General features: G+C 39.4%; 3 protein-coding genes across 3 annotated transcripts; 1 reads left to right on the forward strand and 2 right to left on the reverse strand.

The window, feature by feature from the left end:
- Positions 1-856: 856 nt before the first annotated feature.
- Positions 857-3926, forward strand: cldni (claudin i). The gene is made up of 3 exons (XM_067476887.1): positions 857-1005; positions 2200-2332; positions 2668-3926. The coding sequence occupies exons 2-3, from the start codon at positions 2201-2203 to the stop codon at positions 3160-3162; spliced, it is 627 nt and encodes a 208-aa protein (XP_067332988.1). The 5' UTR covers positions 857-1005; position 2200; the 3' UTR covers positions 3163-3926.
- A 109-nt stretch (positions 3927-4035) lies between these two features.
- On the reverse strand, positions 4036-12191 carry coro1a (coronin, actin binding protein, 1A). The gene is made up of 11 exons (XM_067476878.1): positions 12036-12191; positions 10600-10803; positions 8828-8950; positions 8600-8729; positions 7123-7304; positions 6616-6735; positions 5632-5736; positions 5386-5531; positions 5156-5213; positions 4843-5058; positions 4036-4355 (listed from the first exon to the last, which is right to left on the reverse strand). The coding sequence occupies exons 2-11, from the start codon at positions 10795-10797 to the stop codon at positions 4263-4265; spliced, it is 1371 nt and encodes a 456-aa protein (XP_067332979.1). The 5' UTR covers positions 10798-10803; positions 12036-12191; the 3' UTR covers positions 4036-4262.
- A 1846-nt stretch (positions 12192-14037) lies between these two features.
- On the reverse strand, positions 14038-24106 carry paqr4a (progestin and adipoQ receptor family member IVa). The gene is made up of 3 exons (XM_067476883.1): positions 23061-24106; positions 19616-19834; positions 14038-18821 (listed from the first exon to the last, which is right to left on the reverse strand). Exons 1-3 carry the CDS (start codon positions 23332-23334, stop codon positions 18388-18390), a joined length of 927 nt encoding a protein of 308 aa, XP_067332984.1. The 5' UTR covers positions 23335-24106; the 3' UTR covers positions 14038-18387.
- Positions 24107-24516: the final 410 nt, after the last annotated feature.

A 24516-nucleotide genomic window follows, 5' to 3' on the forward strand; every position in this document is an offset into this window, starting at 1 on the left:
ATTCTGTAAAGTCTCTACGAGTATGTTGAAGAGCATTGTACAAATGTTATTTGTTTTTTGTACTTTCGGCTTATCCCGTGAGTTCAGGGTCGCCACAGCAGATCATTGTCCACATGTTGATTTGGCACAGTTTTTACGCCCTTCCTGACGCAACCCTCCCCAATTTCTACCGGGCTGGGACCTGCGCAGCTGGGGAGGGGAATGGGCTGTTAGGGGTTCAGTGTCTTGCCCAAGGACACTTCAACATGTCCACTAAGGGCTTAATTATACTCATACGTATATTATGCAAACCAAAACTGTGTGTGTCTGTATGACTCTGTGTTTTTTGTTCCTGCATCTATTAATAGAGACCAAACATATTTGGTTTCACAACAACAGTAAATTTTTTTAATTCTTTCCCTGCCTATGATCTACATCCATGAAACCTTGCTCGTAATCTCACGCAAAATCCTAAATCCACTCTGTCTCGATTTCCTAAATCAGTCACCTGACATGTGTCATCACAGTTTCGACACATGTAGGCATGTAGGTGTGTGCGTATTGGGGGGGATAATCTGGGATGTGCAGGCATGGTATGTTTAGACTAGATGCCTTTGGGTATTTTTTTCAGTGATTCAGTTATCTTCTTCTAGCTTAGTGTCATCATCACATTCATCATCACAATCCCAATATAAGTGCATGGTTTTTGAGCATCTTTGACTGCTGACGCTAACAATGTCATTTTTTCACACTGACGTGAATTAAGCAATGAGGTCTAAAGTGGTAAAAGATAGGGGGGAAAATTACATATAGGACAAGTCTAGTCTGGTCTTTGGGTCCTTCCCACCTGCATACTTCCATGCTCCACCCTTCACCTTAAATTCCTCTACAAATAGCCCATCTTGTAAGGCACTCATATATTAGAAAACAACATCTGCAAAACAAACCACAGACAGCGGGGACTGACAGAAATACTGCAGCTCACTTTTCAGGTTTCACATCAGATTCAGAGGACAAAGAGAAAAGGTAGGAGTCCACTTTTAATCCATTTTTTAAATCTAAAATCTGAAAACATCTGATCCTGCTAAACCTTTTAAATTGAAAAAAGGAAGAAGGAAGGATTGGCTGATTATTTACTAGATGGATGCCAGCAAAAATTATAAGGAGTGCAAACAAGAGAGAGGAAAAGTGTTTTTAATGTAAATCATTGTAAATGTATTATTTTGAGGATATGAGGACAGAATTCGCGGATAGGTTTAAAAAACAGTTTAAATCCAGTGACCCACATTAGATTAGTTTTTAGTGTTTTATCAGATGTAAAAGTTTGTGATCTGGGGCAGGTCACACATGTTTAAAAGTAAGATATTTTTGTCTGGGTCTAAATCCAGCACAAGCTACTCTGCTGGTCCAGCACTGTCTGGGTTATTGGCTCTTCTTTGTTACTTCAATAGATTGGATGTAGGAAATTAGAGTATAAGTATCTATATAAGTATAAAGTATAAGTACAGATATATATCAACTATATAACAGATGACTTTTTAATAGAATACATAATGTAGAATTATGGATGTTTTAAATGATAAATTAAGGATAGATATATTCATTAAATAACGGTCCTCTGATCAAACTGCATAACTTTTCACGTTAAGATTTGCTCCAACTTTCATTTTCTTCTGTAGGAAGGTGAAGTTTAAAGTGACCCTAAAATAAAAGGCTAAATTTATCAAAGTTTGAGAAGCAAAGAAGTATGAACATGTAAAGGAGTTGTTCAGCCATTCCTGGGTGGAGATCCAGGAGGCTATGGCCTGTCAGGACAGGAATTTGCTTGAAGAAAAGCATGTAACCCGAAGCAGCATTATCTTGTGAAGGCCTGTCAGGGAGAACAAGCGTTAAGCTATGTGATTACAAAAACAATAAAAAACACGCGGATGAAGAGTACCACTGCAGTATTAGATAAATAAATAAGCTCCTACATTCTGGATTGTTGGAATAGATTCAAAATGAGAAAAAAAGGAGAAATGTTGAATTCTGGAAGAGGCCAATAAAAAGGGACCCACCCTCCTCCAGTAGCTTGGGTTGCAAAAGAACGTGTTAAAGAAGTTGTTAAAGGAAAATGAAACTTTCTAAAAAATAAACTAATAGTGGGATTTAGCTGAAGGTAGAAAGACAACATGCCTCCTTCATGCCTCATGTTGTATCTCGCCATCTTGTCTTTTCCAGCATGGGATCTGTTGGAGTACAAATTGTTTGTGTGGGCCTCGGAGTCCTTGGCCTGATTGGGGCCATCGTATGCTGCACTGTCCCTCGCTGGAAAGTATCTTCCTTCATTGGATCCAACATTGTGACTGCACAGGTAAACTTCAACCTCTTGTAATGAAAAGTTATCAATAGGAATGTGTTTGTAGCAACGGCAGGGAGGTGAAACCAACAATTAAGTTCAAAACAAATTCTTTTAGCATATATACAACTTGTACACAACAATTAATGGTTTCTGATACTGTTAAAAAGTTGCTTACATTAGAAGTGTGTGTAAATTTGTGTAAGTAGTACTATATGTATTACAATGTTATGATATATGTTGGATAATAAACATGAAATAAAAATAGATGTGTCTCTAAATAACATAGCTTTAGAATGGAAACAGACTGAGCATGAATGAAATTGTCTTTCCTTCTCCCGTGTGTGTAGAGCAGACAGGACGGGCTGTGGATGTCCTGTGTGGTTCAGAGTACCGGCCAGCAGCAGTGCAAGAGCTACGACTCAATTCTGGTGTTGGCATCTGACCTGCAGGCGGCCCGTGCTATGATTATCATAAGCTGCATGGTCAGCTGCTTCAGCATCCTCATCCTGTTCTGTGGGGCAGACTTCACCACCTTTATAGAGAACGAAGACACCAAGCCCAAGATCACGCTGGTGTCCGGGGTGGGTCTGCTGGTGGCCGGCCTTCTGGTGATCATCCCTGTCAGCTGGTCTGCGAACACTATTGTGCAAAATTTCAACAACCCCAATTCACCCGACAAGATGGAGCTGGGAGAGTGCATCTTTGTGGGCTGGGGGGCTAGTGCACTGCTTCTTCTGGCAGGAGGTCTGTTATGCTGCTTTAGCAGGCCCAAATCTGGCAGCTCAGGGGGAGTTGCCCGCTTCACTAATAGCAACCCTGCCACTAACAAAGCTTTTGTGTAGTGCTTTAATGAAAGCGACTGGTGTTTGAGAGAAAGGTAGGGACATTTAGTTGGTGAACAAAGAGACAAAGTATATTGCACTGGAAGGTTTTTATGGTAAGCAGTGTATTAAATATTAGATGCTGAAAATATCTTGCTCAAGTTATTTCTTTCATAATCAAACTTATCTTGGTTATATTATAAAGCTGTTTTTCTATTAGGATTTGGGTTATGATAGGTTATGTGAAAGTAAATGGAAAACAATGTAAACAAAGCTGTAAGCTATACTTTAAACTCACATTTTGTGATTTTATAATAATTTTTTTTGAGTGTGGTTGCTGCTATGACATATCCAATATCATTGATGATATCCTAGCTACAACATTTGCATTCTACTTATTTTAATATTTGACTATAAAAAAAAAGAGAACCACAAATGTGTCAAGCATAATTCAAATGGAAATGTGAAAAATGTATTTGTGAGAAGATAAATAATCGAATAACCTAGGCTCTAAAATTAACATTTAAAGGCAAAAAAAGTGTATTGAAGTTTTTAGCTGCATTAGTGTCTTAAATAGTTTGGAACAACCTTTCCGCCTCTAATGTATGTCTTCCCCTATATCTGTTTCTCTTTTGTATTTTTGATGTTTTTATTACACACAGGTTAAAAGCTGTCAACCACAGGCACCTCAATAGGCCTCAGGGAGAATATCTGTGTTTTTCTGATGATGTGTTCATAAATGTCTACCACATTTCACTGCATTTTATATAAAAGTCATGACTGCACTCTTTTTGTTGTTTCTCATTTTGTATTATGATTCCTATAAGTAATTAAAACTTTGACTAAATGAAATGCATTTCTCACTTCTGTTCTCAGAAAAAACAAACAAAAATGTATTTTGAAAATACAGACCACTTTATTTCAAACTAAAAGCATATATTAAAATAGGATTTTAATGGAAAAAACCAAATAAACAAATTCAAGCTTCATGCCAAAAACAGTTTCTCTCTTTTTGTCACAGTACAATCAGAATTTAGCAACAGTTGTCTCCTTCTTGTTCTTGTTGCTGTCTTTTTTCTTCAGCTTTGATTTATTTTTGTCATTTATCAGACTTCTCTGGTTTAATGCTTGCTCTCCAGCTCACTCACACGCTTGGTCAGCTCCTCTATCGCTGCTTTGAGGTCTTTTACCTCCCTCTTCAAGGAATGAACTTCCTAATACACAGAAGAAAACAGAGAGGCAGAGTTGTGATGTGATAGAGTCTGATTATGATATATGATAGAGAGTGACGTTCATATTGTGGAACTGGCTATTATTCAATTTTATGTATATATTGTGGTGATGCTAGAAACTATCAAGAAATAGCTAAATTTCAAGAAGCTACCAGCAACAGTTTAAATATTTCCAGCTAAAAGAGTGGTGGAGGAGGTATTGAATAAAAGTGGCACGAAAAATACAAATTTAAGTATCAAAAGTAAAAGTACTATACAGAAACGTAGTCCGCATCAAAGTTATATTACTTTCTATTTTAGGGTTTAATGAATAAAGACACTTTAATGTGTAAATTGCATTTTACTATTTGATTTGACAACTTAATAAAAATCATTTGTAGTTCAACTGATTATTTAATCGTTGCATGTCTAAAGCGGTCAAACTGTTTAAACCTGCTGTAAGCGTAACATGGGTGTTTAAGTGTCTCACCCCACTGTGGTCCTGATGACTACCAGCAGAAGAAGTTGTGGTCTTCATGAGACTCTTGTGAACTTTGAACTCCTTGGATTTAGTAGTTGCTACAAATCCATCCTTCAGAGAAATCAGAACAGGCGGGGCATCTTTTCCTTGGAACCACTCGTCAGCTTCAACTGAAGGTTCTGGACCAATGGTGTTTGGATACAGATCCTCCTGGAACAGATCGGACTGTACAGGCAGAGAAGGAAAGTATGAGTTAAAGACAGAACAAAGAACAAAGTCATTCAGACTGAGAAAAGTGCATTTCACTTTGGAAAACCTTTACCTTGCGTGGCACAGTCATGACTATGGGCTCACACTTCCTCTCGTGAAGTTTGTAGAACCTAACAGTTGAAATATTCAAATATTTTAGTTGTTGGTTTGAACAAGCCTGAGATAATAAAATTTTATTAGGGAAGAGGACACATTTTGCTTTCAAATCATGAACCACTATAAACAAGAATAAGAGCCTACAACCACTCCATCAACACAGTTAAAAACAAAAACTATCACTACCGGGCAATTTCGCATTTGTTGACTTCCAGGCCCCTCTTGGGCATGTATCCCATCCCCTTCTGGCTCTCCTTGCTGCTGTACATGGAGAGGTAGTGGACATAAGGAGCTTCATCTGTCACCTCGAAGTAACGAATACTGCTGTCCCCCTGTGACGAACATTAGACAAACAAGTCAGCTGTATTTGTCAGTGTGGGTGAGACAAACACTGAGAATAATCTGAAAGTAATTTCAACATGTAAGTCTAACCTTGCCACAGAGGTAGACAATACCAGTATCTGGATCAAAGAATGGCAGAAGTACGCCACTACTGGTGTCCAGTTCCTGCAGGGTCAGGGGCTCTTTAAAGTTATTCTGTTGAAAGAGATTCATATACACACAATTATAAATGTGATTAAATTTCAATGTAATACAGTATCATGTATGAAAATAAGACTGCCTAACCAGACTGCAGATAAGCCAAGGCTTTATTCAGCTAAGCTTAATGTGGGCATATTGGAGCAATATCGGCCTTAGTGTTGTAATCTGGCTGTTGGGCAACAGTAGTTTTGTAACTGCAGTAAATAACTCCCAAGTAGCAGATAAAAGAAACGTATGCTTTACAGTGTCACTATATAATTTAATCAGATGTTTGAGCTTCACCTTCAACTTCCACTGAACAGTTATTAATCAAAGTAGAGGGGTTTTTTTGTTTTAAAATATTTTTGGATTCTTAATATTCTACAGTTTTTCTTCCTTTCTAATTTCTATTTATTTTTGTGTGTCCCCTTACCAGTCTGAACCAATTTGAATTTAGCAATAAGATATGTGAATCAAATTGTGACAACAGTTGTTGGATTGTTGCTCAGGCCACTGTTTGACATGAACAGATTGTGAGGCAACCAGCCGCTGTGCAAAAACATTTACAAGGCCATTTGTCCATGCGCTATAGGAGCACACTCAGATTGAAAGTGATACAGTATCTCTTTCTGAGGTAGCTTTGTGTCTCTGTAGATGTTTGGTGTCTCTATGTATGTCATTTTTGCGGACTCCATTCATGGTGATAGTCAGATCCAGTAAGAACTCACCAACAGAGTAGAGATAAATCAGTTTATGAATGGTAATCATTTCAAAATAAATAATGTGTAACATGTACAAACACAATATGAACTAAACGTTTTGTGCTAAATTGTATTTTTAGCCTGGGACAGAACTGTCTGGAAAACTTGGAACATGATGGTTGCAAACACTCACAGGATCCCATAGCGCCACCTGCCTCTCACTCATGCGACTGAAGCCAGTACTTAGGATCTTCCCATCAGACACAAACACCCCTCTGACAGGTCTGGAGCCCTCATGAGGCTTCTCCTTCTCCTGCACATGAGTGAAGCAGAGCAGAGTTGGAGGCATTGTACATTATGGCTAATATTTTACATGCCTTCACATGCAGTTAGTCTGTGACAGTTTTATCTATAATGTTGAATTCACCACTACACTTACATAATATTATTACTCAGTATGAGCACACATAAAACAATACAACACATTTTTACATATTAGAACAATATAAATGTATGAAAATAATAATATGATAAATATCCATCTATGAATCAAATTTAAAATCCTATAATTTGAACAGAAATCAAAGTTGAAAAAATTGCAAACCAAACCAGTAACGATTTGATTTGCAGTCCTATTCATAATGGTCTGTCAGTTAAATGCCACTACTGGTGACCTGCACTGAGACTGGAGGAAACCTACAGAGAGGACGGTGCCTTTGCGTGGGTCCAGCACACGCAAGAACTTGTCCTTGCAAGAGGTGAGAATCCTGGAGCCGTCCATGTTCCAGGAGGCACTGTAGATAAGGTCAGTGTGTACGCTGTCAATTCTCACTACTGCCTCCCCATGAGCCACGTTCCATAGGATCACCACATTATCACATCCTGCATGGATAGCCCACAACAAAGGTGGTTACTAAAACAAAAAGGGGGGGGGGTCCTTAATGTTTAGTATCAGCCAGTTTCAGGTGAGTATTACAGCAAAGCTCTGCCTTGCAAGATTCATCTTGTAGCCAATGTTTCACATTTACTGCCCCAAGCATTCACAATTTCGGTGTCCTGAGAAAATGTCTGTTAAACAAGACGTGAAATGTTTTACAAGCATTTGGAATAAATAGAACAGCAGTGATTGACGTTATGAACTGAAAGGACGGCACAGAGAAAAGACATATATGATGACATAGAACATAATGAGGAGTTAACTATAGAATAGACTGGGAGACAATATATTAACAAAACATTTACTGATAATAGGTCCATTAATATTTGCACATTTCTCACAAATTGTAACTGATTAATACTGAGTGTTTTTTTATATTCTGTTGTAGCAAAATCAATTCTAACAGCCATCATTTATTTTCTCATTCCTGTTTATTTTTTTTGAGTTTTTCTAAATGTTGAGTTCTTTCGTACCTGCATTTATTCACAACTTGTGCTGAACTACACAAGTTTGCACCACACAGCACAATCAAATCTTTAAGCTTGCTCATAGGTGCACATTCTGTTTTATTTTTAAGCATCTACTTCACTAATACTGCAGAACATGACTTGGGTGTGATTATTATTACATATGTGGACTTAGTATAATGATGAATGTTTTTTGGAATGCTCTTGTCTCTGGTTTGTTACATAAAAATACCTATCAATTATGTGGAAATGAGGAACTACTTAGTAACTACATGGTATAAGTACCGTGCACAAAAAGGGTAAGTAATTGTAGGATAATTATAAAGGTAATGGGGAACGATTTAGTAACTACTCTGTTTGAAGAACCACTTTACATGAGATAATTCAGAATTGATCAAGCTCACGGCTTATGAGGAAAATAGTTGCAATTCTGTTTCACAGATACTGACAAATCATTAACTTAATTCTTTCATTTGATATCTCCAAGGCTGTCCTCTAGTGATTCATCATCTACTGTATAACTCTCGATTGCTGAGTTATTGTAATGTCGTGTTGAAGAGCAATGGTGGGTTGAGGCTTCCTGTTCAAACCTCTGAATGTGAGCCCCAGTCAACAAAACACTTGCCATCATACACCCATACCAACATGGTTCCTTTAATACACAATCTACATTTCTACATATGAGCTCTTTATAAGCTGCAACTGTGTTTTTAGTAGGTATCTGAGGTATAAAAATGGGTAATACCCATAAGAGCTATACATATGGGTAATACCTGCACTCATCAGCACATTGTGGGCAGTGGGGTGCCAGCTCAGGATGCCAACACGTTTGGAGTGACCTTCCAACTTGACAACAGGATCTGTGAGTGATGTGGTCAGCCCACCATCTGGAATCTCCCAAATCTATTTACCAACAAAGACATCTGACATTATAACACAGCACAAAGAATAGTCTGTTGCCCTGCTTTTGTTAGAACTTAAATGCTTTAGGGTTGTCTTACCATGACACTGCAGTCCTCAGAGCCACTGGCAATGATGTTGTCATTGTGAGGACAAAACTCGATGTCAAGGACAGGACCTGTGTGGCCGCATACAGTGGGGTAGGACATGTCAATACGCCCTGTCTGCAAAGAGAAACATCAAAGATGATAAAAACCAAACCTAATGCATACAGTACACAGGAATAAGGTAAATGCAAAAAAGCAAAGAATGAAAAATAATAGCTTGGTCAAAACAGCAAAGAAGAAGAAAGAACACACAAATGTAAAGACGAATGAAACAGAATATGATTGTCTAATTTAGGTGGTGATTCAAATTCCACAGCTATGCTTAGTAATGCCTAATGTAATTATAACTATGTAAGAGAGGGACACAAGGATCACATCCCATAGTTACAGTGGTTTTGACATGGCATATTCTAGACCAGGGGTCACCAACCTTTTGGAAACTGAGAGCTACTTCTTGGGTACCGATTAATGCGAGCGGCTACCAGTTTGATGCACACTTTTGAAATAACAAATTTGCTCAATTTACCTTTGATTATATGTTATTATTAATAATTAATTAAATTAATCATTCATCTATGTGTAGACTCTGATCATGCTAATGATTTATCACAATAACTTTAAAATGTTATTTAAAAAAGAATGGCAACGAAAAAATTCGATGCTGCTCATTGGTAAGTGGTGCTATGGTGAGCTATTTTTAGAACAGGCCCGCGGACACCATGTTGGTGACCCCTGTTCTAGACAGACATCTTTCCTGTCTTAGGGGATCAAGTTTTTCATGATGCATTCATATGGCATACATGTATGCATCTGTTGGAGGTCTGTATATCATAACATTTTTTCAGCATACTGTATTAATCACATCGGTACTTGATACTACCTTGTTATATTGAGTTAACATGACATGAACCCAGGGAGGTGATACACAATATGCAGACTAACTAAAGAGAAGTGCCATTAATTTTGTTATTGTGTGTCCCTTGTAATTTACTAGTGAGAGGGACACACATAGAAGAGTCTCCCTCAAAGACACTCGTGGACACGTGGACATGTGGGCTGGGGAAGCTGGGGATTGAACTGCACACTCAGCGTTTGATCCACATTCTGTTTCACAATCACTCAACTCAAGTTCAACTCATTTCTTGCTAAAATGGCATTACACCTTCAGAGGTTTATATTTATGAGGCAAGTGAATTTAGTTAATTCAGACTTTGCAAGACCTGCAAGATACAAGATATAATAAGTTCACAAGGCTGAGTGAACGTACAAGTAATGAGTTAAGCTTGTTTTAATTAAAATACTTTGCCAATTTTAGATGTTCATGTAACTATAAACAGAGATATACAGTTAGCACTTTATCATTCTTTCAGTCACATTAAATGCATTAAATTAATTGAAAGTAATCTAAAGCACTCCATAAGTGACTGCAGAAAAAAACTGGGTTGAGGCCACATCCTGCCCCGACTGAGCTGACAACAAACTCCTAATATGGTGAAAACTTCTGAACAGCAGAGCGAGTGACGTGTAACAAGACTCAAACTCGGCATCAAACTTCCTTATTCAGCTGAAAGTGTGATGGTGACTGGCAGTATTCAAATGATAATGTGTTAAATGTGTTAGAGCATAGTGTTAAAGAAGTATCACACCATTGTAAAAAATGATCAACACATCCAAAAATGGCATTATTAAAAATCTGAGGACACAGAGCCAAGCAGCAGATGATGTTGTTTCAATTTATTTTGTGCACGGTGCATCCGGTGACCCACCTTGCTAAGGGGTAACACCATGAAGGCTCCTCCACCGCTTGCATCCACAATCATAGCCACAAACTTAGGGTTAACAGAGCAGAAGTTGCTATCCCAGGTCATCTGGGAGATTCGGATGTCATCGTAGCATTGGTCAGCTTTCAGAGCCTGACCAAAGACATGACGGAACTTACTGGCTCTCACAACCTTCCTCGACATGGTGAACTGGAGGAAACACAATTAATATAACAACAGGCTTAATATAGGAAGCAAACATTTTTAATGTGCATGCTCTCTGCTGTATCCAAAAGAGCAAAAGATCTGTGATAATTTGAATGTACATATTAGGGCTCACTATAACATAAATGTGTACTTGTAGCAGCTCCACCACTTTCAATTTATGTTAGTGATGTTTTTTTTTTTTAATTTAATGTGGAAATAAACTGACTGAAACAAAGCTGACGACACAACTGACACGACAGAGGAAACCTAAAAAAAGCGGAAGCTAATGCTTTCACAACTGCTTCCTCTAGTCTGTCTGTGACAAGATACTCTGTCTCTCTTAATACAGGATTGTGTGATTTTTAAATAACTGTACATGCTAAAGACAATTATACAAGATATGTAAGAACATGACATAAAAACAAAGCCACTTCTCATCATTTGCACTCCACATACATGTGCATGAAAAGGTGGATAGGATGCCCAAAGTGGCAGTTACACCACATCCTTCAATTAAACCACCAACCTTTCTATCTTGCCTAGTTTCTCATTCCCACACTTGCTTTATCATTGATTTTCCCATAAGAACATATACTTTAAAATATGTTTTAAAAAGTTAAAACATACACAGTTTTAAAGCATCCGTTACCAAAGGAGGAATCAAACCTGAATGAGTAATACTATCAAATTATTTACGAGGTCAGTCAATACCTGCTGCAAAATGAACAAATTATATAACATTTAGCAACAATACCACTAATCACAAATGTTAAATATGTTTTGCTTTACCTCCATTTGTAGATTTTACTTCCTGAAATCTGCAGCCGCGCCTAACATCAGACTCAAAAGCCTGCAACAGTTTTGCTGCATGTGCATCACAAGACCTCTCTGGCTGCTCTGCACCTAATTTAATAACCTTTTATAGAGTGACTCGTAATTTTATCAGGAGTCAAAATGCATGTCAATAATCTCTCTCTACCACTGTCTTTCTCTGTTGTGATGGAAAACACTGCCTTCTAGAAGTCGGAAGCAATTTAAAAACTTGAAACTGGAGAGCCTTAAGCCATGCAGAACACTAAAAAAAGATACGTAATTCAAATCAGTGATTCTCTATTATCTTCAGCAATTATTTACTTATTATTTAATTAAAGTGCGTATTATAGATAAAATTATATCTTCAGTTTTGTTTTGTAGGTATAAATAAGACAGGCTGTAGACAGATGTAGCAGGCCTACCTGGGAGTCGTGTGGGGCGATTCAGCTCAAGGAGTTCCGGCAGTGCACCAAACACCCTGCCACCAGAATGAGGACTCAGAAAAGATGGTAGGTTAAAGTACATCAAAAAACAACATGGAGGAAGTGAGAGTTTCAAATGAAGGTGGAAGTGGGCGGAACCTCCTGTGACATTTTGGGGCTTAAACACTGTAAAAGGGAAGGCACTGCATGTTTTATGAGATTATTTCAAGATTTAAAAAAAATGACAAGACCATGCATTCTGTGATTGCATGTGGTTGAGTCAATCCCTGGAAACAGGAAGCAAGTGGGAGCAGACTGTTGTTCAGGTTGTCACCTTGTTATCAAAATCACTTAATATTTGATAAATACAGTGCTAAACAATAGGTTTAAAACACATCACCACACTACCAGGTCAAAGCAACATCATAGTAATGCACTGATAAAAAGCAATGCAAGGCAAGTAATAGCAGAGTTTCTCCAAAACATCAGTGCAGCCTACGAAAGGGCCTCATGTTGCATAGGTGTATGTATAATTAATAGTCTATCTAAGGACTAACTGAGATAAATCCTCTGTGGTGCCCCACGGTAGAGCAAATGTGATTAAGTGCCATCCAAGCTGCCCCTAAATTGTGGCAAATGAGAAAAAGTTGAGAGAAAAACCTCTCTAGGTTCCCACAGCAAAGTAGTTGAAGATGATGCAATGACCTATAGACTGCATTATGTGCCCTTGATATTTTTTTGCCCCTGCCCCTCAGTCAGTCTTTAGCTCATTGCATCGTCTTCAATGACAAACCAGGCTGTCTAGCTGTGTGTAAGGATGTTTTTGATGGTGCCGCTGTAGAATCTGATAAGGTAAGGTGTAGGAACTGTCGTCTTTCTGATTCTCTGGAGGGAGTGAAGACTCTTTTGTGCTTTTTTGATGACTGCTGTGGAGCTGATGAAATGGGACAGGTCATCAGCGAGGTACAAACACAGGAAGTTAACACTGCTGTGACCCTCTCCACAGCAGCACCATTTATGGTGAGATGTGTGTGGTGATCTTTGCCAGACTTCCTGAAATCATCACCACTTCTATTGAATTATCCACAATGAGGTTGTGGGATCTGCACCACACTGTGAGCTGCTTCACCTACATTCTATACACAGATCATTATTGTCAGTGATGAGACCAAACAATGTTGTGTCGTCTGCACAATTGACAATGTGGTTGTAGCTGTACAAGTCATGTTTGAGCCGGCTAAACAGCAGCAGGCTCAGGACACACCCTTGGGGTCAAGATCGGTCTTGATGTCTGACGACCCCTCCTGACTCTCTGCTGCCACTTTGTCATGAAGCGGAGTACCCAGGTACAGGTTGCAGTGTACACACCTAGTATCCGCAGCTTTTCCACCAGCTGCTGTGGAATGATCCTGTTAAAAGACCGTAATAATAGTGACGCTTTTAAGGCACGTGGGCACAACTGCCTGAGTAATGTGTTAAAGATGTCTGCAAAACCACCCTTCAGTTGCTCTGCACAGTCCTCTAAAACACGTCGAGGTATGTTACATGGTCCTGCCTCTTGCCTCTGGCAAAGTCCTTTCTCATTTTAGGTGTCAATAGGTGAAGTACCTGGTCACTGAGTGATAGCGGGAGCATCTGTGAATGGTGTTGTCTTCAATTTTATCAGTGGCAGCTTACTAACCCAATCATAGTTCTATGCTTTTATGCCAAATAAAAATGTGGGGCATTGCTTTGTTAGAAAGTTATTAAGTAACTCTAAATCGCTCTTCCTTATGCGTATTTCTAACAAAATGTTAAATTCAAATACACTAATACACATATACTATATACATATATTTGTTTTTTGCTGAAAAAAGGGTTTAGTTACTTTGCAGTTGTGGGAATCAACTAAAATGTCCTCACTTCCACAGTTCTTAAATGCTTCATTGCTGACAAAATACAAAAATGGATGTACACACAATCTCTAAAATAAACATGGACAAAAGAGACGTATAGGCAGAGGTAAAAATATAGACTTCAGTTTATTGCACAATCGCTGCTGGAGACTGAGGAGTGTGAGCCTGTCTGTTACACAGGACACCAATGTTGGACCAACATGTAAACTACAGCACAGGAACAAACGGTGTGTCTGTGTCTGTGCACATTAATTTACGAGCACACAGACTGGATAATGAGGCACTCAGGGGATGCAATCAGCATCCCGTCAGTGCAACAGGAGAAAGTAGAGAGTGGACAACATATGGATTTCATGCTTGTATGGGTTCTGCAGAAGAGCTCATACACACATGTGTACATACATGATCGGTAAATATGAATTAACAACCCTGGAGGAGAACTGCAGACCAGCACTGACAGTATTTAAAAGTGTCTGTTAGGTTCATTTGGCTGCAGGATGGCTACAGTAGTGCCTGTATCAGTGCACATGGACTTCCTCTAGATGGAGCCACATTTGCGCCGTTGTTATTTTAAAAATGCCATGATGTTGCAGATATGAAGACACAACAGACAGACCCTCCATAAAGGTTCCTTCATCCTAAAGGGAAGGGCTTGTCTCATTATCTGTACACATAGATCAGTATCATTAGTAGAATCCACAGAATAACAGTAGTCATAATAATCAGTATATAACAACACAGGTAATCCATTATAAACGTGTCATAACAGGCTATCCGGCACCTGTGTTCTATTTAAAAAAAACTTTTTTTCTTAGTTAGTGATGGTATCATACATCATGTTGTTTTTTCACATACAGACAAAAGGACAAAGACAAATTTTTCTGGCCAGTTTCAACTACTATAACAAAGACTGTTCAGAGAAATATTCCCTTTCCACCTTGTTTTTCCCCTTCTGTCCAGTCTGTGACTGAGTTTTGAATAAACAGACTGGACAAACAGGGCAGGTGGAGGTGGGCTGACATCTCCCAGCAATGTTTCAGACAGCAGAGGTCAGGCCACAGATGTTACAGCTACTGTTATGGCACCCTGAGAAGTGGGAGGCCCAGGATGTTGGAGCAAAGCCCTCCGTTACAACGGGTCAGAGAGCTGTTTTAACAAACAAAAATTGACTTCACTGTTACGTATCCTTCAGCTGATAATGCATAGATAAACCAGTGGTAGTCACGAGGTATTCACATGCTCGCAGAGATTCCCACAATGGTCACAAATGGTCTTTCCTGCCTTAAAAAAAAATGTGGTTACATTTAAATGATAAAACGCATTCTTAGTTGGGACAAAAAGTCTACATTAGCACTGAAACCAATTTCAGTATTTTTTTTTTTATGTTCTTCACATACATATGGACATATATAAGCAAACACATCTTTGATATTAATCTGAAGCACCGCACTGAGCCGCGTCTGCTTCCCACTCTCGTGTCTCCCTTTGGCTGAGAAAGAGAGTAGCAGCTTATATATGGCAAATCATTAATCCCATGTCTTCTTATGTTCCTTACCTTAACATGTTGGTGATGTATAAAACTTAACTCAGGCTATATAGTCTGCACTGTATGTGTACATAATCTAAATGTATTTACATCATTTATATGGACTTCATATATGTTCCAAAAACGTAATTTAATTTGGTTCAAAGCCCTTTTTGAAACTGATGAACAGTGCACTTTAATTCTCAGTGACATCACCTGCTGATCCAATTAGTTCTGCCATCTACTGCCATCTCACTTACAATCCTCCAGGCCCCACATCCCTACTACAGAATCTTTTCAAGGAGCAAGTAAATGGCCTGTTGGTTGCTACGATGGAAAAACAATTAGCTAACACTATGTGACATCACTTTCCATTTTACAGCTACTTTCATGCAAATTTTTCCAATTTCATTCAACAAATTACATTATTTTTATCTTTTACATAGTACCATGGTCACAGTTGATAGTAACTAGTGTGTCTAAGTGAAACTAGCAAATATACAATATCTGACTATCAAGGCGATAGGCGGAGAGATGGGGGTTGAATCTGAGGCTTGTGTACGTGATGAAGATTGTGGGAATTCCTTTTTTGGCTATGAGTCAGTGTTACCACAGGAAGCAAAGGATGTGCCTCACCTCAGAAACCAACAATTTGGCAAGACAAAATAGAGGATTGACAACTAGTCAGTGGGCGACTGTGGTTGTTTGGATGGAAATCAAGTGCAATGTCATTAAGAAAGTAAAGTCTGCCTCTACAAAATGATTCAGGCTTCAACAGCTACTCTTGAGCATACCTTGAAGTAAACAGCTACATTTACACAAAAGCACTGTAGTAACTGATAGAACAAAGCAGAATATGAACCCAACACAATCATGAACATTTACACACAATAGCTGCAACTTATGTATAACAGAAGGGCATAGGGGTTCATTCCTGCTTAGTGCATTCCTGCACTTCCAGCTTAAAAGGTATTATTATGATTAAGTGCTATTTTTAATGGTAAAAGAAGTTGAGCTGAACACAAATCAAGCTGCTACAAAAACAGTGTAAAGTGGTAAATAAGAAAGTCTCAATATTATGCAGTTTTGAGCAAACAATGACTTATGCATAATAACCATCAATATCATGGTTAATTAAGCCTCCATAAAACATCATAAGAACAGGGCTGCACAAGTTGTAAAAGTAACAAAACACCATTATATGAATGGAGACAGGTCTCTTTTAAAAAAAAAAAAACAGCATTACTGTGTGACTGATGACTCACACTGCCTGAAAAAGTGTGTGGAGAGAAAATGAGAAGCTAATCCTCTGGATTTGCACAATTTGAATACAACACAAGATTTTCTCTGACCTTTAAATTGATCTGTCAGTCCGTGATGCTGCACATCAACAACAAAAACTGTTTTAAGCAGCCAACAGGCACACAAGTTTTCCTGCATTAGAGAACAAATATAATTAAATAAATAAATAAATAACAAATATATTTCATTACAATAATTTGTGCATGTTGTTCCAAAAGGTAGATTAGTTTGCCTAAATAGTTACAAACAAAAAAAAAACAAAACAATGTAGTTTTATAATAACTTAGAATTACACTTAAGTAAAAGTGTAAAAGTTGGCAACTGTTAAGTTGCAACCCTCAAATTTCAGTTCTGCTGCAATACATACATTGAAGTTTGTGTACACATTGTGGTATTTCAGAGTTAAACTAAATGTCATCTCTGGAGATGATCTACAGTACCTTTATGCTTTTTCTGTTATTACAATGTGGCAATATATACATCCAAATACATATGTATACATACATGTATTCATAAATATACAGAACAAATGCACAGAAAACTTAATAAATAATTATTAAATAAAACCAATACGATAAAACATTATCCAAAAAAGGAAATAGTGCTGACAATCTTCCTAACAATTCCATGTTATCATAAGTGTACAGGAATAAATGTACAAGTTTTGTCAATAATGCCACATAACAAGGGTTGTAAATGTTTGTACTTCTCTGAATAAAAATGCCTGAAATTCATTGGCACTGAGTTCAGGTGCAAACAAAGCTGATAACACTGCTTGATCAATTCTCGATGTGTGGGCCAAGCCACATAAAGCAAGTAAAGTCATTCACAACGTGCTAGCACGCTCTCAAGAATGAACCCCCTCACCCATCTCTCATCTCCTCATCAACATGTGACAGTGAGGGCAAATCAGACCGACACACACATGGAGTTAGAGGCAGTGGCAGAAAACAAGGAAAACTCAAACAGAACAACCAGTCTAGTTAAGTTCAGTCAGTTGGAGAAACTCTTGAGTGCTCTGTGCAGCACTTACGGTATGTACATGTAATATAAAAATATAAGTGTGAGCGAGTCTTGAGTTTGTTTTGTGCATGTGATACAGATGTGGTGCATAGGTAGCAACAGTGACATCTGACAGGCCTTGTGTTATGTTTAGCCACAACCACATCAGCTAATGCTTAAGTAAAACACCTACAATTAAGTGAAGGCTTAAAATTCATTAGTAAGCTTTTGCTCAAGCTTTTTCTTAATAATTTTGTGATCAATATTCAGTCAATGAATGTACAGTTTAAAATATTAACATATAACTGTATATATGTGTGTGGATCTGTACTTGCACATCCATATTTGCTTCAAGTGAGAGAGTCAAAAGGTTTGTGCGTGTTACTTGACATATGTTTGCTTGCATTCCCACAAGGTACTGAAATGGACAAAAATATGAACATTCTGAGTTAGAGCATATGAGGCTAACACATGCATAGACAATGCATCCTCTGACCTCACAGCATCAGTTTCGCCTAATTTATGAATCTCTCTCCAGACAAACCCCCTCTGCCCAGAGGTCTTTATGTACCAATGCACCTTGTGATGAGGTGTGTGTGGGGGCCGGGGGGGTGGGGGTGGGGAAGGGTCAGTCTGACGGGCAATTGTAGGTGTTTATCCACAGCAGGTCGTCCAGCACGCCCCAATGCAGGTAGAGAATGGAGCCAACCACCAGTACATGCATGATTTGGTGGCTATTGCACCAGTAGTCAAACAGGCCAGGGCGGAAGCGCTCCGGAATGCGCGTGATGTTGATGACCCCGCCCAACACGGCTAGAGCATCCATCGTGAGGAAGTGGCGTAGCGAGGTGGGGCTGCCACCACCCACACCCACCCAGCGAAGTAGGAAAAAAGAAAAGCGGAACAGTGCCTGCCAGGTGAAGGAGCGCAGCCGGCGAACACTGCTCCGAGCTGTAACAGCGCAATAGATGGCGTGGGTGGACAGCAGGATGTAGACTAACAGGGCCACTGTGCGAATGAATGGGTAGCACAGCAGCGTGCTATAGACAATGGGCAGGGCCCCTGAGACACACACACACAAAAAAAGTCAAAACAGACTTGGTCACACACCACTCTGAGACCTTATTAATGCTCCATATATAATGCACATATACTGCACATACACTATATTGCCAAAAGTATTCGCTCACCTGCCTTTAAACCCATATGAACTTTAGTGACATCCCATTCTTAATCCATAGGGTTTAATATGACGTCGGCCCACCCTTTTCAACTCTTGTGGGAAGGCTTTTCACGAGGTTTGGGAGTGTGTTTATGAAATACATAATACACAGTGCTCGCAGTCTTCGCTCTATTCTATCGGGTTGAGGTCAGGACTCTGTGCAGGCCAGTCAAGTTCTTCCACACCAAACTCACTCATCCATGTCTTTATGGACCTTGCTATGTGCACCTGAATTCATTTATTTGGATGGGTGAGCAATACTTTTGTCAATATAGTGTATGTCACAATGTTGATTATTATTCTATTACCATATTAGTATCATGTAATATGTAAAGTTTTGGTTCAAATTTGAGTATACATACATTACAAATTACAATAGCACCTCTCTTTACTTCTTTAAAAAAGGTCATACAGGCTTGAAAAACAGATCAATAATCATTTCTGAACTTGGATCATTGCTTACATCGGCCAAGTACTCAGTAGTCAAATCAATATTGGTACTGCAAGCAAAACACTTCCATAGTAAACTTCCACACAAAGGAAAAAGAGCAGCAATAACAGAAGAACAGCTGACAATGAATCCAATATGATAAACTGTAAAGGACTCTGCTGAGCTTCGCAGATGAACACTTACCCAGTGTGTTGATCATGCAGATTCCACACACGTCCAGTTTGAGGAGGGTGTGGTATACAGGCTCCCCGCCCTCGTGGTTCATGAAGAGGTGGTAGAGCACAGAGCCCAGCTGGGGTGAAAGGCAAGCCAGGAAGTGCACCACGCCCAACCACGTAACACTGATCTGAGACCAGGGGATGTTGAGAGGCAGCAGCACCAGGAAGCAAACCAAAGGGATGCCTATAAAGAGGAAGACCCAAGGGACAGGGACAGCACACGTTATTAGAGTGGGCTTTAGCTTAGCTGTAATTCAAATAAAGCTCATGTGTTGGTTAGGGTTTGCATTAAACTATCAAAAATACCCGAAACAAATTTGTTTGTTTTTTTTTTAATAGGAGAATACCTCTGGCATATACTTCACAAATATGTTTCTCAAGCGTATTCTGTGTGTGATTACATACTTTTTTAAAGCAACATAATTTGAAGGTTCATTCACGTTGGAACTTTCTCCTTGTAGACATATAATTGCTTGCAAAAAACAAAAGGCCTTAGGTAAGAAGCACACTGGTATGAAGAACATTATCAGCTCAAGCACAATAAAATAAAACAAAAACTTGATTGTTTGTCTGTCATGATTACTTTGATGGATTACCTAACTCAGGACTCTCAACTGTAGATGCTGTTTTGAAACTTCACAAGAATGAGTGGCTGTGAAGGGCTTCCAACTGTGCTGAATGTGTGTAGAAATTAACAAAAATAACGTGGAGCAGAGGGGAAATCTACACAATTAGCAGAAACGTATCAGTGCCTTCCTCTACGAGAAAGACAAGGCTTCCTGTAAGCTTATTTTGAGGCTGCAAAAAAAATAAAAATCACATAGCTCTAATTTGAGTTCCTTTATTTGGCAAAAGGAAGGCACTCACTGCTGTGTGAGCAAATCCAGACCATGAAATTTGACCCACATACAGTTGTTACGATCATTTATCACTGTTTGACACATGTATTGCATTCCCATCCTCTTATTTTTGCTTACTTCCTCATTCCCAATGTCAAGGCATTGGTCCCAGCCAGGTGATAAAGGCAATGCCATCTACTGTAACACGTCTATTTTAAGTTTGTTTTCTCTGCTCTCCCCCCACTTTTCCTGAGCCAACCAGACAGACTAAGCCACACTGGACGCAGAGGATCTCCAGTACAAGTTTGCAATATGAACACCATCCGAGAGCTGAGCTGTGGGCAGGATGTTTGGAGTTTATATGCAAAACAAATCATTTCATGGAACTTAAGTCTTGCTACAAGCACACCTTTGAAGCTGCCCCCCCCCCCCCTCCCTCTAGTTTCCAGGTAATAAACGAAAGCTCACAGGATTAAACATCACTGCCTTACACAGGCAATGATGTTAAGCGTGCATCTGAAGTCATGAGCTCAGCTGACGTCAGTGGAGTGTAATAAAGACTTCCAGGGCCACTTCCCTTCTGATGACTACCACAGTTTAATCTGTGACTGCTGACAGTGGTGTGACACAGAATGATGACCTTCAGACTCAGAAACTATCTCAGATTCCCAGAACAGCATACACAGGATATTCAAGATTCAACAACTTTATTGATCCCATAGGGAAATTGTGTTGCCTTGCTACAGCTGCTCCCTGCGTGAAGGTAAAGAACTTCCACCAAACCAAGACAATAAACAAATACAAACTACTGATCAATAAGTAAGAAATCCTTATCCTCAATCCTTGTCCAGGATTGAGAGGAATTTGGACAACATTCTTCTCTCAGCCACAACATGTAGAGGGTCCAGCTCCTCCCCCAGAACAGAGCCAGCACTCCAAAGGGGCTGCTTTTGAAGCAGGGGCTTGTACACAGGTAAGAGGTGGATCGGGTTGTGTTCAGATCTCAGGTTGTGGTCAGATCTTCTGGGGGGCAGAAGAGCTGTAGGCCTCTTTAACATTTGAGTGCGTTAGGTCCCGTTTCTTCTCCCCCTGGGTCGTGACAATCCACATACTGTGTGAAGGTGGGGAGGGTCTTGGAGAGGGCTATATAATTAAAGAGGATCATGAAGAGGGCATCAGGATGTTGGGTCTGGAGTCTGGCTGTGATTGAGTGTATGACATGACATGCGCGATCTTAGGAGGTAGAGGGAGGAATATAGACGGTGATCAATATGGTGTGTGAGAACTCTCTGGGCATATAGTGAGGATGGAGGCCCATAGCCAACAGTTCGATGTCCGGGACACAGACTCTCTTTCACAGTAACATGACCAGTATGACACCACCTGTTGTTGATATATATGACCAGGCTCCTTTCCTCTTTCTGCGTTCTTATCTCCTCCGATCTGTCTGCACTGTACTGAACCGTCAATACTGATGCTTGGGTCGGGCACACTGTCCTGCAGCATACTATACTGAGCTCTCTACCATTATAGTATGTATTTTGATGAAGGTAAAAGGAGACAGCAAAAGAAACAAGCTGTCCCACTGTATGCTATGCTATTGGCAATCTAACCAGTCAAAGAACAGAACACCACTATTAAGGGTGCTAAAAAAGTGACACATTATTGCAATCGGTTTTAGCCTGCATCAACCTATAAAAGAATTTCATATTTTATACCCATGAAATTCTAGACCAGATAAAAAAGGCCACTTCTTGCAATTTCCATTATGGACAGTTCAGTGAACAAAGCTTTATGTTAAAATTAAAAAAAAAAAAAAAAAATTAGTGAATTTTAAAGACATCTTGCTTGTTGTTATATACAGAGCAGACAGTACTGGAGGAATCATTTTACTTGGAATATTAAGCAGATTTAGTGATACAATGGTGTGAAAATACTCCATTACAAGGAAGTCCTGCATTCAACAGCTTATGTAAGTGTGACATTATCATTAAAGTGAAAATATATTTTTTAATGGAATGCACTGTTGTTTATGCAATGTTTAGATTTTACTGACACTGGTCAAACTGAAGCAAATTTCGCCTACTTAAAATAATATGAAATTGATTACATTTTGACTACTTTCCAGGGAAAATTGAATATCTTTTGGGTCGGACTGTTCTGTGTCACTGTGAGCTAAGGGAAGCTTTGATTGCACATTTTTATGTGATTCATAGAATAAATATATCAGTATCAGCAGTTTAAACCTGCTGCTGAAATTAAGTGCAGTACTTAAATAAATGTAAAGATGACTGAACGTAGGAGTTTCTATGATTCTCAAGTCTGTTATTGTCTTTAAGACCAGTTCTTCAAAGTGTATGAGAAGGTATCACAAAAATAAATGTTGAAAATTAAAGATTGTAAGGGTTCATGACTGCTTTACAAAGTATCCAAGCTTTAGTGCAGTCTAGTCTGGCATCCTTCTGCAAGTTACACATGCATCTGCTTTTGTGTGTTAATAATCAAAGTCACACAGGCAACAGAAATCTCAACTGCTGACTAAGCAGCTCATGCTCATTTTTTTGTACTCACCATGAGTGTATATGTTTCCAAGTTCATTGTGCAGGTAAAACAGGCTTCTGATGCAGTCCTGCACAGAGGAGATTGGCCGATATCCCGTCAGGACATATTTGTTGAACTGAAGATGTGGAGGTGAACTCGCCCAGTCCAGCAGCCTGGGACCATTTAAAAATGCCATAGCAAATAAGACTGTTAAAAGGACGCCGCCGAATAAGTAAAAAAAGGACTGTACACCTATGTACACGTTTAGTAGGATTATTGCGACTAAAACCTTATGGGATACCATTGGTGTTTGTTTTATGGGGGTTTTGTTGTGCTGTTAGCCACCTAGCTAATCGCTAGCAAGCACGCGTCCGGTCTCTCAGTGGCACCCGGCGAAGATGTATCCGTGCCGCCTCTCTTTGCTTTGAATCGCCGGTACCTGTGCGAGTGTCATCCGCAGGGCTGGAGACAGACACGGCCAGCCACATACATGGTGCGAGCTCGTCATTACATCTGGCATCCAAACAATGACTGTGAAACACCTGAAAGCCTCGGGCGCGTGAAGGATAAAATGCCCCTAGTCATGTTAAAGCCACTTCCTCATTCGTTAGCATTCCGGTGCAACAGTATAGGCTGGAACGCGTCCCGGGCAGGGATGCTGGGCGACCCGCGCGTCCATCCAAGTTTAGAGGATGCTAGCTTGATCCTAGCAGTCCTATTTACAGTTCAGTCCCTTTTATTGCTATTTTCATGAAAGCACACGAGGGCCAAAAGTTCAGGTCAGTTCCGCCTGATGCTGGCTAGCTTTCGTAATGCTTTTAAAACAGTGGAGATCCGTGATTCTGGAGCAGAGATTTTGGGAAGGACTGCGGGCTAGCACGTCAGTCGGCTATCCACGTCCTGTGACTGGGGAAGAAAGAGCCGGCTGGCTGCAAACAAACATAGACCGGTACATAAAGCTCATATTCAGCTTCTTTAACATCTGTTTTATCCACGTATCCTTCACCATTATTTCTGACTGGTTGTATTCCTTGAAATGCGGAGTCTTCCCTGGCGGCCTGAAGTCCCCTGCATCGCATCTGCCGGACTGTCAACAATCATGGAATATTAGCGACACTTCCTGTCGTTGTTCCAAAATAAAACCTTCATCTAGACGTCGTGTATGGATGAGCCACAACATTAATACTGGTGGTCTTATAGTGTCATGGAGCACAAAGTTCAGCATGGTCACTCTAAACAGTCTGCAGCTGCACAACCAGAAACACAGCAAGATACACTGAGTACAGTGGGGGTAGAGGTACAAAACTTAATACTAAAGTAAACAAAAAAAAACTCCACTACATTACCAATTCAAATCTTTTACCCGAGTAAAAGTACTAAGCAAATTGTATACATTTTCACAAAAAAATTATTTTAAACAAGACTATAATAATTACAATAATTACATTATTTGCCCTAAATACACTAATTACATTATTTGTGTGTA

This window comes from Channa argus, chromosome 15, assembly GCF_033026475.1.
Source record: "Channa argus isolate prfri chromosome 15, Channa argus male v1.0, whole genome shotgun sequence".
In the NCBI taxonomy this organism is placed as follows: domain Eukaryota; kingdom Metazoa; phylum Chordata; class Actinopteri; order Anabantiformes; family Channidae; genus Channa; species Channa argus.

What these genes read in the sequence shown, in the direction of transcription:
- cldni (XM_067476887.1), top strand. Translation starts at nt 2,201, where the DNA reads ATGGGATCTGTTGGAGTACAAATTGTTTGTGTGGGCCTCGGAGTCCTT. An exon ending in CCAACATTGTGACTGCACAG is followed by an intron (nt 2,333 to 2,667) that starts GTAAACTTCAAC and finishes CCGTGTGTGTAG; the next exon opens with AGCAGACAGGACGGGCTGTG.
- coro1a (XM_067476878.1), bottom strand. Translation starts at nt 10,797, where the DNA reads ATGTCGAGGAAGGTTGTGAGAGCCAGTAAGTTCCGTCATGTCTTTGGT. An exon ending in CAATGTGCTGATGAGTGCAG is followed by an intron (nt 7,305 to 8,599) that starts GTATTACCCATA and finishes CTATCCATGCAG; the next exon opens with GATGTGATAATGTGGTGATC. An exon ending in GCAAAGGCACCGTCCTCTCT is followed by an intron (nt 6,736 to 7,122) that starts GTAGGTTTCCTC and finishes ACTCATGTGCAG; the next exon opens with GAGAAGGAGAAGCCTCATGA.
- paqr4a (XM_067476883.1), bottom strand. Translation starts at nt 23,334, where the DNA reads ATGGTATCCCATAAGGTTTTAGTCGCAATAATCCTACTAAACGTGTAC. An exon ending in TGGAAACATATACACTCATG is followed by an intron (nt 19,835 to 23,060) that starts GTGAGTACAAAA and finishes TCCTCTTTATAG; the next exon opens with GCATCCCTTTGGTTTGCTTC. An exon ending in CTGCATGATCAACACACTGG is followed by an intron (nt 18,822 to 19,615) that starts GTAAGTGTTCAT and finishes TGTGTGTCTCAG; the next exon opens with GGGCCCTGCCCATTGTCTAT.